This window comes from Diabrotica undecimpunctata, chromosome 9 (assembly GCF_040954645.1).
Source record: "Diabrotica undecimpunctata isolate CICGRU chromosome 9, icDiaUnde3, whole genome shotgun sequence".
Lineage (NCBI taxonomy): Eukaryota > Metazoa > Arthropoda > Insecta > Coleoptera > Chrysomelidae > Diabrotica > Diabrotica undecimpunctata.
The window spans coordinates 25,623,564-25,637,817 of record NC_092811.1 but is presented as its reverse complement, the minus strand read 5'-3'; the positions used below and the strand labels follow the sequence as shown (position 1 = coordinate 25,637,817).

At 34.2% G+C, this 14,254-nt stretch overlaps 1 protein-coding gene across 2 annotated transcripts; it reads left to right on the top strand.

Annotated features, from left to right (window-relative positions):
• Positions 1–4,022: 4,022 nt before the first annotated feature.
• On the top strand, positions 4,023–10,856 carry LOC140449699 (uncharacterized). 2 transcript variants are annotated; one of them, XM_072542997.1, is made up of 2 exons: positions 4,023–4,643; positions 7,368–10,856. In XM_072542997.1, the coding sequence occupies exons 1-2, from the start codon at positions 4,328–4,330 to the stop codon at positions 9,323–9,325; spliced, it is 2,274 nt and encodes a 757-aa protein (XP_072399098.1). In that variant the 5' UTR covers positions 4,023–4,327; the 3' UTR covers positions 9,326–10,856. The 2 variants fall into 2 exon arrangements, with proteins under 2 accessions (XP_072399098.1, XP_072399099.1); XM_072542998.1 differs by lacking the exon at positions 7,368–10,856 and adding an exon at positions 5,764–6,155.
• Positions 10,857–14,254: the final 3,398 nt, after the last annotated feature.

Below are 14,254 nucleotides of genomic sequence, written 5' to 3'. Positions count from 1 at the left end.
ACAAAAATAAAAATAAAATATATTCTATATCCCCGCCTGGATCCCGCGAGAGTGAATTCCCCGGCGGACGTCTGTAACAGAAAACTTACTCGCTTCCACCTCAGTCCAGCGGAAGCGCCAAACTCTCCCGCAATCAAAATATTCGATTGTGCAGATCCACGTTATACTCTGAGTCAGAGTTGACGGTAACGTTCAATCCACTATACCCACGAGTTCTGCTTGATTAAGGACAGAGCATAATCCTCACTGCGAAAGTCTTTCTGTCCGGGTTGGCTCGCAGATTCAATGCACTAGCGAGCCAGGGAGCCTAGAGCGTTAGCCACAAGACTCATTTAACTTCGCCAGCCGCTCGCTTTAAATAGCCGCTCCGGACCCCACCTCGTCGTCTTGTCGTGGAAATGGATGCGTGATTATCGACAATCCCACGGTTCGAACTGTTGAACGCTGTTGCTGTAGGACGTTCAGCACATCGTTACAATTTCTTGCATGTTACTTATAAAATAATTACACAATTTACTTATTGTATTATTACAGATTGTAAATAAATGGGAAGTTAAAATAATAAAATGCATCATCTCTTTGCCTTGTTTTATAGAATTTTCCAGCTTAATATAATAAGTCTCCCTTTATAACGCCAGTGCGGCTTTGGAACAGGGCCAGTGCTACGCTTCAACCGACTATTTTTACTCAAGATACTCACTCATTTTATTTAGGCCGAGTCGACCTGGGACCTCTAGATATTTAAAAATATCTAGATATTCTCGCCGGCGCTGATATTCGATCCCGGCCTTCTGCGTGGAAGTCTGATACTCTCGAAAATGTCATTATTATAGTTCATCGATCAGTTCGGAAGTATTTTAACAGATTCATAGAACTTTTATATCTCTGTCAGAAACCTATATATATAACGAGTTTATTACAGCTGCCGCCGTTTCTCGCAACCTAGCTTCCAACGCTTGCGATCGTTCCAGTCATCTACTTGTAGACCCCTATCTTCCATTGCATTCTCTTTGGCCATCGTTGATCATTCATCCTTTCTACATGGCCATACCATTTCAGCCTTTTGCATTCTATAGTTTCCAGGACGTCAATGTCTATGCCCATACGCTCTCTGATTTCAGTATTCCTTACTCTATCTCTTCTAGTGAGTTGGCAACATCTTCTCCAATAATTCATTTCCATTGCTTTTATTTTGGATGCGTCATTTTTATTTATTACCCAAAGCTCTGAACCATATGCAGTAGCAATGCTTTCTATGATACTTTTGTATATCCTAATTTTTGTGTTTCGAGTTTAATGTTTACACCGAGATATTTATAGCTATCAGTATTTTGAATTTGTTTGCTTCCTAGTTCTAAGTGCTTTCCTTCGCCTCCCACTACTACGTACTCTGTTTTTGATGGATTAATTGATAAGGCCCACTTAGTATATTCTTCATCTATTTTTCGTAGTGGATATCATCTTGATCTTCTGCAAGTATTACTTGGTCATCAGCAAAATGCAAGCTGTACAGTGTATGGTCTCCAATTTTAACACCCATAGGTTCACATTTTCTTTTCCAAATATCCAAAACCCCCTCCAAATAAATCTTAAAGAGTGTAGGGGCAATGCAGCAGCCTTGGCAAAGTCCTTTGGTCACTTTTATCTTTCTTGTCACTTTTTGTCCAATCTTTATTACTGTCAGAAACCTACATCACAAAAATTATTACCTCACACTATTAGGTAACATTGCAGATTTCTTTAATTTGCTTTTTTCTGTCCCAAAAGAGCACGCTGGCAGACAGAATCAAACAGCTAAGAGGAGTTGGGGACGTGGATATGAGGCCACTTATGGGTTATTTTAATAAGACATTTTCTCGAAGAGCTAGAAACCAAATGATTTGAGCATTTAATAGATTTAGACAAGATGATGCTTATGAATAAAAAAAGTTTTTAAGTTTTGTTTTTAAATTAGTTGAGCACTTAAAACTTCCGCACCAATTTAATAAAGTAAACAAAATTGCAAGAAAAAAGTTTTATTATGAATTCTTGAGCCGCCATCCCCAACTTTTGTTGCAAAAACAACAGTCAACAAGTCTTCAAAAAGCTGTCGATTTCAACAAACCAGAAGTGGACCTCTTCTTTAACAAATATGAAGCACTGCTATTAAAATTTAACTTTACTACCTCAAAGGTGTTTAACTGCTATGAGACGGGAGTTTCAGTGGTCCATGATAATGTGACAATGGTTCTGTCACAGAAAGGAAAAAAATAGGTTAGTAAAATCACGTCGGGAGAGAGAGGCAGAAATGTAATGGTGCTACTATCTGCCAACGCGACTGGTGATGTATTTTTACCTCTATTATTTGTATTTGGTAGGGTTAAAATGACAAAAGAGTTGAAGAAGGATGCTCCGGAGGGGAATAATTTTGTTGTGAACAAAGTGGGTGGATCACTGCCAATTTATTTTTGCTTTGGCTAAAAATGTTGCTCGAGTGATTCCCACTAAGGAAAGTCTGGCTCGTTTGATATTTTATGGCCACAGTTTTCACAAGGAACTAGAAGTAATTATATATTTAAAGAAAACCTATTATTTATGTCTTTTATGTAGTTTGGGTTTATTTTTGTATGTCTTTTTGGTTGGAAGTTCCCCTACCCCCAAAGCAAAAATGTCTAGATCCGCTACTGCTCACACCACCCACAAACTTCAGCCTCTTGAGCGAGTAATAATGAGACCCTTCAAGGCTGCCTCCAATGAGGCTTATGCAAAGTGGATGGACAAATATCGCCCGTTTAAAATAATCCAAACACAGACATTGCTGGATTGGTTAATACACCTTTCCAAGCAATTTGTAGGATGGAACTTGCAAAGTCTGGGTTTGACTGTACTGGTTTTTACACATTGTACAAGACCATTTTTATAGATATAGACTATCTTGCTGCAGTTCAACTTTTCTGAAGACAATAAAGCTCATAGTGACACAGTTCTCTGCACAACAACGCCTTCATTTCTGAAAAAACACTAAAATCGTGTTCCACAGATCCAGTTTTCCCGCCCCGTACAACTTTGGTATCAATTAGCTCTACTGTGACAGCTCTACCTTTAGTTACTGCCAGCACTTCTAAATCCTACGATGGACTTAAGAGCCTCAAGCCTTAATTATTTCAAATTGTGACGGACAAAGTTTCACATGTAACAAACGAGGATAGGAAGAAAATTATTCAACGAAAGAGACGAAGTGAAAAGAATGAGAATGAACAACGAAAGAATTTTGACTGGATCTCCTTATAAAAACTATGTCGAAGAAATGGTTTAAGGAATCACAAGAGAAGATCAAAAAGGCAGCAAAGAAAAAAGAAAAGAAAATGCAACCAGCCAGAAAAAACCAATCCAAACAGCTTGAACAAAGAAAAAAACAAAAGAATAGTCTTGATGTGAATAGACACACGTCAAAGATACCAAGTAGTCTAAGTTTAGAAATGAACACTAAAGAAGAAGAAACTACCGAGTACAAATAAAGATTGCATACTGTGCACTACATGCAAGGGATAGGCGCACACGGATCAAGATGTGTTTCCAAAAAAATATTTTCAAAAAGCTTTAGCTGGCCGCTATTGGGCAAATCTCCTCTATACACAACAGTAAAAAGTTATAGGCCTTTCTTCCGCAGAAGACGTTTTAATCTGCCAGTTCTTCAGATGAAGAGCTTATGTAAACTTGATTTAATACTCTTCATTTGAAAAGTAAAAAAGAGCATATTTGTGAAAGGTATTCTCTATTATTTTATCAAGGGATCCAAATTCTTGAAACTATAACACTTAAACAAGGCAAGTGATTGTTCGCTTAAGGCATATAGGTATGTTAAATTTTGAATGCTTGGATCTCAAAATATACTTTTAGCAGATATGCCCTTTTAGCTACCGCCTCAATTAATATTGACTTTGGGTACGTGTGATTGGTTTTGTAGTATCTACCAGTCGATGTCAAAGTCACAATTTAATATCTTAAATTCCTAACCTAACACGCTAACACATAGACTTGTTTACATTAATTTATTTACAAGAGTTTTGTAAAATATTAAAATTTAAAACATTATTAGCATACCTAATGGAAATATATTGAAAAAAAAAGCACAGAAGCTTCTTCTAATGATAAATACCTAATCTAAATCACAATTCTGCTGAATTAGCAATTTCTTGTTTAGTATTCTGTCTTCACCTTCTCAGTAATCTATTCTGAGTATCAAGATCTATGTGATTATCCAGTTCTTTGTATCTATTCTTTAATTTTTGCAGATTTACTGAACGAATTGTTTTCGTTAATATACGAACAGTTATTTAAATTCGAAATGAACTGTAGTGAAAATTTAAGAGATCCTGTAAATCAACAACTACTAACAGGTAACAACGCTGAAGGAGATTCTTTAAAAGATGTTAAAATAAAAGTTGAATCAAAATTAGAAGAATGTGATTTTGAAAACAATTATACACAAGAGCCTATATTAAACCAGTCTATTTCTGAGGATGGGGATATTAAAATAGAAAGCCATATACTAAAACATGAAACTAGTTATCCACTGGATATTGTTGAACAAGATCTTAAAGATGATATAAAGAAAGAAGTGGAGGTTTTGGATTTACCACTAAATCAGAACGACCAAGAGAGTAAGTTTTATGGATATGTTTTACTTTGGTAATTAGTAGACATAGGTAAATATACAAAAAAGTGAAAAATATGTGCATAAATCTGCAATACTTTACCCAAAAAATATGCATTTTTTGAAATTATGCATACTGTCAATAGAAACATGTAGGTATTTAATAAAGGTACCTATATTAATTAATGTTTATTTTAATAATTAGAAAACAATATAAATAAATTTAAAAACTAAGTAGGTAATTGTAATGTAGGTACTAATTATTAATAGTAATGAAAATAGTAAAAAAGTAAAATGTTATTCCTTAGAATTATGGAAACAATAAATGACTAAATGTTTTTCAAAATTTTCCAATAAACACTTATGGCTTCTATCTGTGTACATATATTTGTATATTAAGACATTTCTTTTCACATCAACTGGTACTTAATGGAAGCATATTTTAAATTCAAAAAAATATTTAATCTATTTCTCTACAAAATGACAAACAAGAATGTCATCTACCTCAGTAAGTTTCTGAAAACCATTGTTTTTTTGAAAAATTGTTTCAAATTTTTGAAAAATATTTGTTCCAGTGTCACCTTTAACATTTTGACAAGCTGATCTAATTTCTTTTATTAAGGTCCTGCTTTCTACCAAGGACAACTTTGATGATTTTAATTGAATAATAGTTTTTTGGAGCAAACTAAAATTTGATTTTCAGGTTCTATCAGTCTGGAATTAAAACAATTCTATTTTCTAGTCACTGAATATTTCGTCAACTGATTATTGGCTTCATCAGAAGAGCTCTACAAATTTATTAAAACAAAGAGATTAGCAACATTACGATAAAACTACATAAATATTTACTTACAGAGGTAGAACTATTCACAAAAAAAGACATGACAAACATTTGTTTGAGACTTTCACAATTAGACTGACAATTTTCAAAATAAGTTAATATACACATAAAACAACAAAAAGTGTATAGTGGACAAGATGAGTTTCTTTAAATTTCTATATATAAAAAATAAGGTAGCAGGTATATCGTAAATTAATATTGACTTAAATGAATTGTAGAATATTGCTGTAGATGCTGCGTAGTTGATTCGTATCTGCTTTGTAATTTATTACATGTTTTTTTTTAGTAATATAACCCATTTCCAAACAGCCTGTTTTTATAATTAGTTGCTGTTTGTAGGATTTCAACATTGGTATAGTCAAATTTGTGACCTGTGTTGATGGAGTGTTTGACAACAGCGCATGTATTTTTACCTTTATGGCAGTCACTTTTGTGCTGGGTAATACATTGTTTTAACCATTGCCTTGTCTGTCCAATATAGCAACCTTCGCAGCCTAAACACGGTATTTTATAGATTGTATTGGTAGTATACATTATTGGTGTCTTATCTTTGACACGAGAAAATAGACTTTTGTTACTAATACCGCTATATCTACCAATTCTGATGTTATTGTACAGTTTAAAGAGGGCTGTAATCTTATTTGTTAGATTATTAACGAAGGTCAATCTTTTATATGTAAAGTTTTGTGGAGTATCTTTATCCAATGGTCCATCATAATAGTGGGAGTTGTAAATTAATTGTTTAAGGAGTGTCTTTGGATAACCGTTGTTAATAAATATCTCAATTTACTCTGACTATTATTTAGAAAGTGGTCGTCGCATATATTGAGTATTCTATTTTTCATAGCAAGAACTGTATTATATTTCTGGTTTTTTGGGTGGTTAGAAAAAAAGTTTAGAAATCAGCCCGATGCAGTAGGTTTTTGGTACCAATCTAGTATTATATGATTGTCTTCCGTGCTGATTACTTTAGTGTACAAGAAAAGTACACTATTGTTAGTTTCTCTTTCAACAATAAATTGTATTTTGTTATTAAAAGATTTAAACATATTTAAGATGGTGTCGACCTGATCGTTTGGTACCGCACAGATAATGTCATCGACAAATTTGTATAGGAAGGTTAGTATAAATGGGAGGTTGATTGTGGTGTTTTCTATTAGAGGATCTAAAACAATGAGTGCCAATATATTACTTATCGGACTACCCATGGGAGTTCCAAAGATTTGACGATAAAATGTGTTGTTGAATGAAAAGTAGTAGTAGTAGTTTTAAAAATGAATTTTAGCAATGTCAAAAATTTTTATTTAGTTAAGATTGTGTGGGGTTCTATTAGTTCCCATTTCAGACGTATAATTGAATATACTAAGTCTTCCGGAATATTAGTGAATAGTGAGATTACATCTAGAGAGATTATTACATAATTATCAGGTAATTTTGTACCTCTGATCTTATTAACAAATGTGAATGTATCTCTAACATTAAAATCTGTCATATCTTCAACGACATTTTGTAAAATGTTACATAAAAATTTGGATAAATTATAAGTAACAGAGTTTATTGAACTAGTTATGGGACATAGAGGAACATTTTCTTTATGGATTCTTGGTAGACAGTATAATTTTAGAAAAGAAGAATTGTAGATCGTAAGTTCTTTTGCCTGTTGGTCAGTAAGCTGTTTTTCGGATTTTAATCGCTTTATTAAGTTAATGAATGAAGTTTGTATTGATGTTGGATCTTTAGGTAGTCGTAAATATGTTAGAGGATCATTGTCAAACACTTCATCAATACAGGTCACAAATTTGACAGCGTCGATTATCATTGCGCCGAGCTTTCGACATCCTTTTTGATGTCTTCTTCAGGGCATTTTATTTATTGGTTTATTTGTTTTAGGTCTAAAGAAACCGAATAAATTGGAAATGATAGAAACAATACTTGAATGTTCAAGTAATGAAGAACGAGAAGTGAGTTGGTACGCTGAAGAAAAATCGTACAAATGTGAAATTTGCTCCAAATCTTTTTCTCGTGAGGATAATTTAAATAGTCATACGCGACTGCATACCGGTGAAAACCTTTACAAATGTGAAATTTGTATGAAGCAATTTAGTCAAGCACGTGGGCTGAAACTTCATTTGAGAACTCACAAGGGAGAAAATCCGTTCGTATGTAAGATTTGTTCCAAACCCTTCTCTCTCAAATGTAATTTAAATACACATATGCGACTGCATACTGGAAAAAGATCGTACAAATGTCAAGTTTGTTTTAAGGCATTTACTCAGGCAGCTAATTTGAAAATTCATTTGAGAACTCACACGGGAGAAAACCCATTTTTATGTAACATTTGTTTTAAGCCGTTTTCTCTTAAGGGTAGTTTAAGCAGACATATGCAACTCCACACTGCGAAACCTTTCTTATGTAAGATTTGTTCTAAGTCCTTTTCTCGTAAAGGTTATTTGGATGTACATATGCGACAGCACACTAGGACCCTAAAAAAACCTTACAAATGCGAAATTTGTTTTAAACAATTTCCCTATGCAAGTATTTTGAAAACCCATTTGGGAAAACATACAGGAGAAAAACCGTTCTCATGTAAGGTTTGTTCCAAACAGTTCTCTTTAAAGTTTAATTTAAATAGACATATGCAAACGCATACTAGAGAAAAGTCACGTAAATGTGAAATTTGTTTTAAGCAATTTACTCAAGCTTATCTTCTGAGAATTCATTCTAGGACGCACACGGGTGAAAAACCTTTTAAATGTAAGATCTGTCTTAAACAATTTACTCGATCTTATATTTTGAATATCCATTTAAGGACGCACACGGTTAAATACCCGTTTGAATGCAAGATTTGTCTTAAGCCGTTCTCTTCCAAAGGTTATTTGAATACACATATGCGCCTGCATACTGGAGAAGGTCTTTACAATTGTGAAATTTGTTTGAAGCAATTTACCCATGCTAGTGTTTTGAAAGTCCATTTGCGAACGCACACGGGAGAAAAACCTTTCGTATGTAAGATTTGTTCTAAACCCTTCTCTTGTAAAGGTAATCTCGATGTACATCTGCGAATACACACTGGGAAACGACCTCACAGATGTGAAATTTGTTTGAAGCAATTTACCCACGTCAGTATTTTGAAAATCCATTTGCGAACGCACACGGGAGAAAAACCTTTCTTATGTAACATTTGTTCCAAACGGTTCTCTCTCAAATCTAATTTGAATAAACATATGCTAATGCATACTGGAGAAAAGTCATACAAATGTGAACTTTGTTTTAAGCAATTCAATCAAGCATATAGTCTAAAAAACCATCTCAGGACGCACACCAGAGAAAAACCTTTTGTATGTAAGATTTGTCACAAACGGTTCTCGTCCAAACATTATTACAACACACATATACGACTACATAATGGAGAAGGTCTATACAATTGTGAAATTTGTTTAAAGCAGCTTAGCCATAAAAGTACCTTGAAAATCCATTTGAAAACACATACGGGAGAAAAAGCTTTCTCATGTAACATTTGTTCTAAATCATTCCTCCAAAAATCTCATTTAAGCAGACATATGCAAGTGCACACTGAAGAAATACCTTACAAATGTGCAATTTGTTTAAAACAATTTACCCGTAAAAGTACTTTAAAAATCCATGTGAAAACACACTCGGGAGAAAACCCTTTCGTATGTAACGTTTGTTCTAAATCGTTCCCTCAAAAATCTCATTTATATAGACATATGCGAGTGCACGCAGAGGAAACATCTTACAAATGTGAAATTTGTTTAAAACAATTTAAGCGTAAAAGTGCTTTGAAAATCCATTTGAAAACACACACAGAAGAAAAATCTTTTATATGAAAGGGGTTGGAGCAGAAAGGGTATAAGTACGTCTAAGTTAGTTTTGAGAAAATAGCTTTCAATTATTATATTATTAAATAAAACGATATTGCAATACAAATAATTGAAAACTGCAACAAAAAATTGAGCTATATTGAGTTCAGTCACTTTCACTCTAAACATATGCAATGTAAATTCAATCAAAACTTCTTGAATCTGCAAAAGCAATGATGTATTGAACATTTAATTATCACATTCAACATTTGCTGAACATTACATTCAAAGTTTGCTGTTATTGGCTTGAGTCACGTAGTCCTTTATTACCAATAAGTCTCTTTGATTGATAAGATTTTCCTATGGCACATTCTTTAAAAATACGCGTCTTTCCTTCGTTTGCAGTAGGCATCTGACCATCGGCGTAGCTAGCCTCAGTTTTTAGGGGGGGCTGGGCCCCAGTGTACGTTGGATTAATTTTTTTTTTATTTGCCGTGCAATGAAAAAATGCGTTATACTAGTATACTGGTTTTATTTTTTAATATACTTAATACATATAATATACTCTGCGATAAATATTTACAAAAACAAAATATTACTTACAAGAGAAATTTCCTACTCTGTTCACTAAAAGAATTTACAACACTCTCCAAGTCTATGTCTATATCTTTTTCTATATACAACAAAGCCTAATCTGAAGGCCTATCTTGAGTCATTGTCGTTCACAACCAGTTAAAAATCCGCTTCATGGCAGAAAAAGACCTCTCGCATGTTGCGCTTGAAATAGGCAAAATAATCCACACTTTAAAGAGTTGATATAGGTTGGGATATGTTTTTTCTGAGTCAATTAAGTTTTTTTTATATATTCATGACAAACACTTTCGTTAGATTGTAAAATACAATTTTTTAAAACGGTCATTTCTGCTCTTAAGGCAAAAGTGTTTATTTTTAAAATTTTGCGATATTGTTCAATAAATTTCTCGGAACCCTCAAAATCTAACTAAAAAAAATAATCTACTGAATTGGCAAGCGCCATACTTTCTGGTGAGAACCTTTAGTTCAGAAATTCTCTTATAGTATCAATAATTCGGTAAAAAATGTTTGCTCTCCAGTACTCAATGACTCCTACGTTAGCTCTGGAGCATGTGGCGTCTATCAAACCCAATCCTACGGTTGCTTCGGTGACAAAGTCAACGAGCTTGCTACTGGCTTACTTTTTTCTTTTGGATGACGGAATTTCCAATGAAATTTTGTATTCTGTGGGAAAGTTCGATATTTTTGTATGAAGATGGGTATAGCATTGTTTGTTTCTCATTCCATCTAACGAAGTCATAACACTTTTAATAACCTTAACTGCTTTCCCCAGAGTTGCACCTTTGTCCTGGAGGCTCTTTGATAATATATTTAAAATGTTTAGCACCTCGTCCAATACAAAAAGATGAATTATAAATGCTATTTGTTTAATGCTGGATATCCCAACTGTTGTAATTGACTGTTGATTATTTGTATGAGTTGTGAAGATTCCCTCGAAACATCCCTAACAGCGTGGCAAGTCTGTATTTTGTATATAGAACTGTTTCATTTATATTAAAAATAAGATTTTATATTATTATTATTTTATAAGTCTGTACTTATTTATTAAAAATATTATTCTTAAACCAGAATCTTTGTTTTTTTCACTCCTCTCCTAAATATTAATTGTACCTCTCACCTTTCTCTACTTTATATCTGCTCTTTGAGCCTTGTTACAATGTCGAGTACAATAAACCAGCATATCTATGTTTTATAGACCTGACAAAGGCTTTCGATCGCATCCAAGTCGAAGACGTCTTACACCTACTATATATAAAAAACATACCAAACAATATTATCCAAACCATCGAAAACATTACTTTTATAATCGAATACAGGCAAAGATAAATGGAAAACTCGCGGAGCGGAGTCAGACAGAGTGACTCGTTAAGCCCACTTCTCTTTAATATAGGGGAGAGGGGGGCAAGTTGTTACATAATTGATTCTATTATTTATTTGGGCAATAGTAGATCTTTTATATGAAAACTAAAATCGGATTAAGGTAGTTGATACATTTACACAAATAATGTTAATTTTAATTTATTTAAAAAATCATATTTAACATTTTGTTATTATCAATTTAACTCAACTTGTAAATTGTAACAACATACCCCACTATGAGGCAAATTGTTACAGTCCATGGGGTAAGATGTTACAATAGAAAAAAAAAATTCTAAAAACTTCCCATAACATTATTTAGTGGTCACAGAAAGAACCCTTGCTTAGCTACAAAAAATATTATAAACATAACACAAAATGAAATAAAATAAAAAATGAAAATCTGAACAAACCTGTTTACAAGAATGTTAAACTAGTCACTATCGGACGAGCAGTGAATACAAATATAAAAATCATCGTCTTTTCCATAAGCAATATGTGCCCACTTTTGACACACAATGCACCGAATCCATTCTTCGTTTTTGGACTTCGAAAATGGAGCTAAACATACCAGACACGTCGATTCCTCATCCTCTTCCGAGCTTTCAGAATCTGATTTTTTGAAGGTGTTTTTGGTAATGACGGTCCGTTTCTTACATTTTTTAACAGTAGTTTTTACCTTGTTTCTTGATTCACCTGATATGTTTCTTTTGGTTGCCCCCACTCCAAAGTTGATTTAATGGGAGTATCAGTCAAAACAGCGGAAGTTCTTTTCTTCCGACCCCCTTTGGATTTCCTTGGCATTGCTTTTGGATAAGGCTTCAACTCCTGGGGCGTTATATGAGTAGGTGAATCGACAGGTTCATTTATCGCCAAGTTAAAATCTGTGCTTGTAGAAGGTTGCTGTTGGGAAGGAGTTCTATGTGTTTCGGTGCCAATAGGTGCCGGATCTATGACTACTGTTGCGTTTATATTTTCTGTTATTGGCCTATTTGTTACCTCTGCAGGCAAGAATTCATCATCTTGAAAAATTTCTCTGTTGTATGGCCAAATTCCTGTCACACTAAATCCTTTTTGTATATTGAGAGGTGTAACAGCAAGAGGAAATGAATCTTTAAGAACGATAGGTATATCGTAAATGTTCATTACTTTACCGGGATTAGATCTTAACCATGCATCTGCAGCACTATTAAAATATCTTTTAAGTGGGCCAAATACCGTCCTATCAAGTGGCTGCAACTTGTGTGATGTATGTGGCGGGAAACTTAAAAGAACCACTCCATTTTCTTTGCAAAAATTCAACACCGGAATAGACAAATGAGACTCGTGATTATCTAATACCATCAAAACGGGTTTCTCTTTGCTACATCGTACAAACTGGACGAAATGTTTCATAAACAACAAAAAGTTATCACATGTCATCCATCCAGAGGAATGAGACGCACCTACACAACCAGGAGGTCCATTGGCTACCATAACATCTTTGAATTTCTTTCTCGGAAATATTAAAAATGGAGGTACAAAATTTCCAGTTGCGTTGACAGCTAATGCCAAGGTAACAAGTTGACCTCTTTCTCCAGATGTGATAGCACCTACCTGCTTAGTTCCCCTTTTTGCAATGATTTTTGTAGGCCTTTGGACAGTTGTAAGTCCAGTTTCGTCCATATTGTACACTTCTTGGAGCTCAAATTTATATTTATCATAAACTTCGCCGAGATTGTTAAAAAACTGTGACACATTATGACGATTAAACGCGTTAGCTCGACCCATACTAGTAGCTTCAGGTGTCCGGACTGATAAAGTTCGATGCCTCTTCAAAAATCCATATAGCCAGTCTCTGGAAGCTATTTCATTAACCTTCCAATTTTCCGGAACAGATATTTGGTTGGCTGTTGCATATTGAAATGCAAATTTCCGCAAATCAGAAGTTGTAAGACCGTAATAAATTTTAGCAGAATGCTCAGTATATTCGGCAAGTTCCTCTTCTTCAGCATTGTTAAATATTTTTCTGGCCGTAGCGTAGCCGACTAAGTTCTTGTTACTGTTTTCAGCACCTAAGTTTGATTTTCTTTTCATATAGCGGTGCAATGTCATAAAATTAACTCCATAGCGAGTAGCAGCATCCCTAATTGACAAGTGTTCTTGTAAAACCGATTGCGCCGCCCTTTCAAATTGTTCGGTTGGAATAATACCCCTTGTGGTTTTCTTGGTATACGTTCGCACCATGTTAAGCTATCTGAAAACAACCAAAACAATTTCATGATAGAAAAATTTAATAAAACCTAATCTGTGTTTCTAACATGCTTTGCGAAAATAAATGTAGGTAGGTATGCTATTCATTACAAACAAATTACTATCTACAAAATATGTCTGATCATAATATTGGATTTTTAGTGAAATCATAAATTATGGTAACCATATTGTAACCATTGTAGGTATTTCGATATATTCTTACATTAACGTGTTCGGGGCAAGTTGTTACAGTAACAACCTGGCCCCAGATTATTGTATCAACTGGCCCCACGTGTACGAAATGAGGTTAAGTCAACGTTTTTTGGTAAATATTGAGAATCAATTACTAACAATAGCATGCCAATAACGAGAAATATATACGCTTCAAAACTATATAATACACATATTTATACTACTTACCAATTTCTCACAAATAAAAACAAAAGCCACCTGACAACGGTACAGTTTTAGACCCGAAACCACATTCTAAGCAATAACACTATGATGGATGTCTGACTTGAGTATCAATATCCGTTCACAGATGACGGGTCGGTTGACCCAACTTTCCATAAAATATCGGCAACTCATGATACTTGCTGCGTTTTAAAATAATTGTGTAACAACTTGCCCGTGTAACAACTTGCCCCCCTCTCCCCTAATAATGGACGAAATAATAGGGAACAAAGAAACCCAAATATTATGTTATGCAGACGACGCCGCATTAATCTCCGAGACAGAAGACGAGCTCCAAAGATTAACACACATCTTCAATAC